At 55.0% G+C, this 2,727-nt stretch overlaps 1 protein-coding gene across 1 annotated transcript; it reads left to right on the top strand.

Annotated features, from left to right (window-relative positions):
• The first annotated feature begins 1,066 nt into the window (after positions 1–1,066).
• LOC141731736 (olfactory receptor 14J1-like) lies at positions 1,067–1,999 on the top strand. The gene has a single exon (XM_074558243.1). The coding sequence runs from the start codon at positions 1,067–1,069 to the stop codon at positions 1,997–1,999; it is 933 nt and encodes a 310-aa protein (XP_074414344.1).
• The last annotated feature ends 728 nt before the right edge of the window (positions 2,000–2,727 follow it).

Below are 2,727 nucleotides of genomic sequence, written 5' to 3'. Positions count from 1 at the left end.
CAGGGACGGCTGCAGGGGCTGAAGCTGGGGCTGCAGCCAGGGCTGCCCAGGGCTGTCCTGCAGAGCAGCTCCTGCAGCCCTCAGGGCTCTTGGCCAGCCCAGGGCATGTGCCACCTGCCAGGGGCAGCTCTCAGCCTGCCTGGCAGCTCCCCATGGACGCTGCGGGGGCGAAGTTGGAGGTGGAAGGAGCCACCCCCATCAGGGCAGATTCCTCCTGCTGTGGAGATGGTGCTGCATGGCCAGGGCTGCTCTCAGCTTTGTCCTAAAGGGAAGGGAAAGGGGCTGTCAGCTTTGGCTGTGTCACTGAGACTCCTGCACTGTCACCCTGGGCATCAGCAGATGGGCCTCAGATCTCCCTCAGAAAGTGCCTCCTCAGCCTCCTCTCCCTACAGCCAGCAGCAGCAGCACCTTGGCTTGCAGCATCTCTGTTTGTCTGGCCTGCCCTTAAGGCCCTGCTGCCAGGGAGCTGCCCCTGGGCAGTGCCCTGTGCTGGGAGGGGTCTGCAGGGCAGAGCTGAGCCCCCAGGGCTGGGCTGGGCTCTGGCAGCACTGGCAGGGACAACGCTGGGATAGAGAGAACCAGCTCCCAGTAGGCACAACTCAAGGCAGCAGAGAGCCAGACCAACCCTTGGTGTCCCATCCTGTTAAGCTGCATAGGGAAAGAGAGAAGGGTTTGGATAAAATTATTTTTAAACTGGAGAATTCCAAAAGTCCACTGTATTTTTCAAGAAAGATTTAAGTGTGATCATGCTGAAATAGAGAGAAAGTAAATGAACAAAGGGCACCTGTGTGGGACCAGCAGGTCTGACTTCACTGGGGCACAGGGAGCCTGTTTTCCCTCTGAGCTCCCCAGTGTTCAGCCTAAGAGCAATGCTGAAGATAAAGCAGTAACTCAGAAGGAGCAGAAATCCAAAATCAAAAGTAAAGAAATTAAGCAAATTTCCTTCAAAACAAGATAAATATTTTGAGGAGATTTCCTAATAAAAGAGCATAGGATGGACTCAAGGAAACCTATCCAAGCTTGTCAATGTCTTCTTTCAACAGTTCACTATGCCCAGAGGGAAGGAATGTCCAACAGCAGCTCCATCAGCCACTTCCTCCTGCTGGCATTGGCAGACACGCGGCAGCTGCAGCTCCTGCACTTCTGCCTCTTGCTGGGCATCTCCCTGGCTGCCCTCCTGGGCAACGGCCTCATCATCAGCGCCATAGCCTGCGGCCACCACCTGCACACACCCATGTTCTTCTTCCTGCTCAACCTGGCCCTCACTGACCTGGGCTGCATCTGCACCACTGTCCCCAAAGCCATGCACAATTCCCTCTGGGACACCAGGGACATCTCCTACACTGGATGTGCTGCACAGCTCTTTTTCTTTGTGATCTTCATCTCAGCAGAGCTTTCTCTCCTGACCATCATGTGCTACGACCGCTACGTGTCCATCTGCAAACCCCTGCACTACGGGACCCTCCTGGGCAGCAGAGCTTGTGCCCACATGGTAGCAGCTGCCTGGGCCACTGGCTTTGTCTATTCTCTGCTGCACACAGCCAATACATTTTCCCTGCCCCTGTGCCATGGCAATGCCCTTGGCCAGTTCTTCTGTGAAATCCCACAGATCCTCAAGCTCTCCTGCTCCAAATCACACCTCAGGGAACTTGGACTTCTTGCTGTTAGTGTTTGTTTAGCATTTGGTTGCTTTGTATTCATTGTTTTCTCCTATGTGCAGATCTTCAGGGCTGTGCTGAGGATCCCCTCTGAGCAGGGCCGGCACAAAGCCTTTTCCACCTGCCTCCCTCACCTGGCCGTGGTGTCATTGTTCCTCAGCACTGGATCATTTGCTAACCTGAGACCTCCCTCCATGTCCTCCCCATCCCTGGATCTGACCCTGTCAGTTCTGTACTCAGTGGTGCCTCCAGCCCTGAACCCCCTAATCTACAGCCTGAGGAACCAGGAGCTCAAGGCTGCAGTGTGGACACTGATGACTGGATGCTTTCAGGAACATTAAACTGCTGATTAATTTCTGGAAAAAACTTTTAATAAAAGTCATCTTTAAAAGTTCCTTTGGGTTTGTTTACATTTGGTTTTTTAAATTTTTTTATACTGACCACAAAAAATTTCATTTCTTCTGACATTTCTCATTTTGTTTCTCTCCACCTTCCCTGTGCCCACACACTGTGTCAATGAGGGGCTGTACTCTCAGTGGCTTTAAATGAACTAAAGGATGTCCCAGCAGAGTTTTCTGCAGAGATTCCCTTGTGTTCCCTTCTCTGGAGCTGCAGCAGCAATGTCTGTGTGCAGAGCTGGGGGCAGATCAGGGCTGGCACAGCAGCGGTGCCCAGCAGCAGCAGCACTTGGTGTTGCCAGTGCTGCTGCTGTGGCCCTGCCTTGCTGCCTTGGCGCCCCTGGTGTTGCTGTAGGGCCTGAGTGCTCTCGGGGCCGGGCACAGCCCTGGGGTGGCAGTGCCGGGGCTGCAGCAGGGACAGGCCATGGGCACTGCTGGGGCAGTGCTGACGCCTCAGCCCAGGGCCTGGGGACTCCAGGCTCCTTGCCCAGGCTCTCTCAAGAACTCACCCATGCCAATGCTCAGCACAGAAAAGCCCTGTGAGCAGCCTCAGGCTGATCGTGGGCAGGCTGGGGGCAAACAGCATGGCTGGGGCTCTGCAAGGGCCCTGGGGCAGATAGGAAGGAGCAGCAGAGCAGGGGCTGATCCATCCCCAGTGCACTGGATAGCCC

The sequence above is a fragment of the Zonotrichia albicollis genome, chromosome 24 (assembly GCF_047830755.1).
Source record: "Zonotrichia albicollis isolate bZonAlb1 chromosome 24, bZonAlb1.hap1, whole genome shotgun sequence".
NCBI classification, from domain to species: domain Eukaryota; kingdom Metazoa; phylum Chordata; class Aves; order Passeriformes; family Passerellidae; genus Zonotrichia; species Zonotrichia albicollis.
Note: the sequence above shows the minus strand (reverse complement) of the source record. Positions and strands in the feature narration are given on the sequence as shown.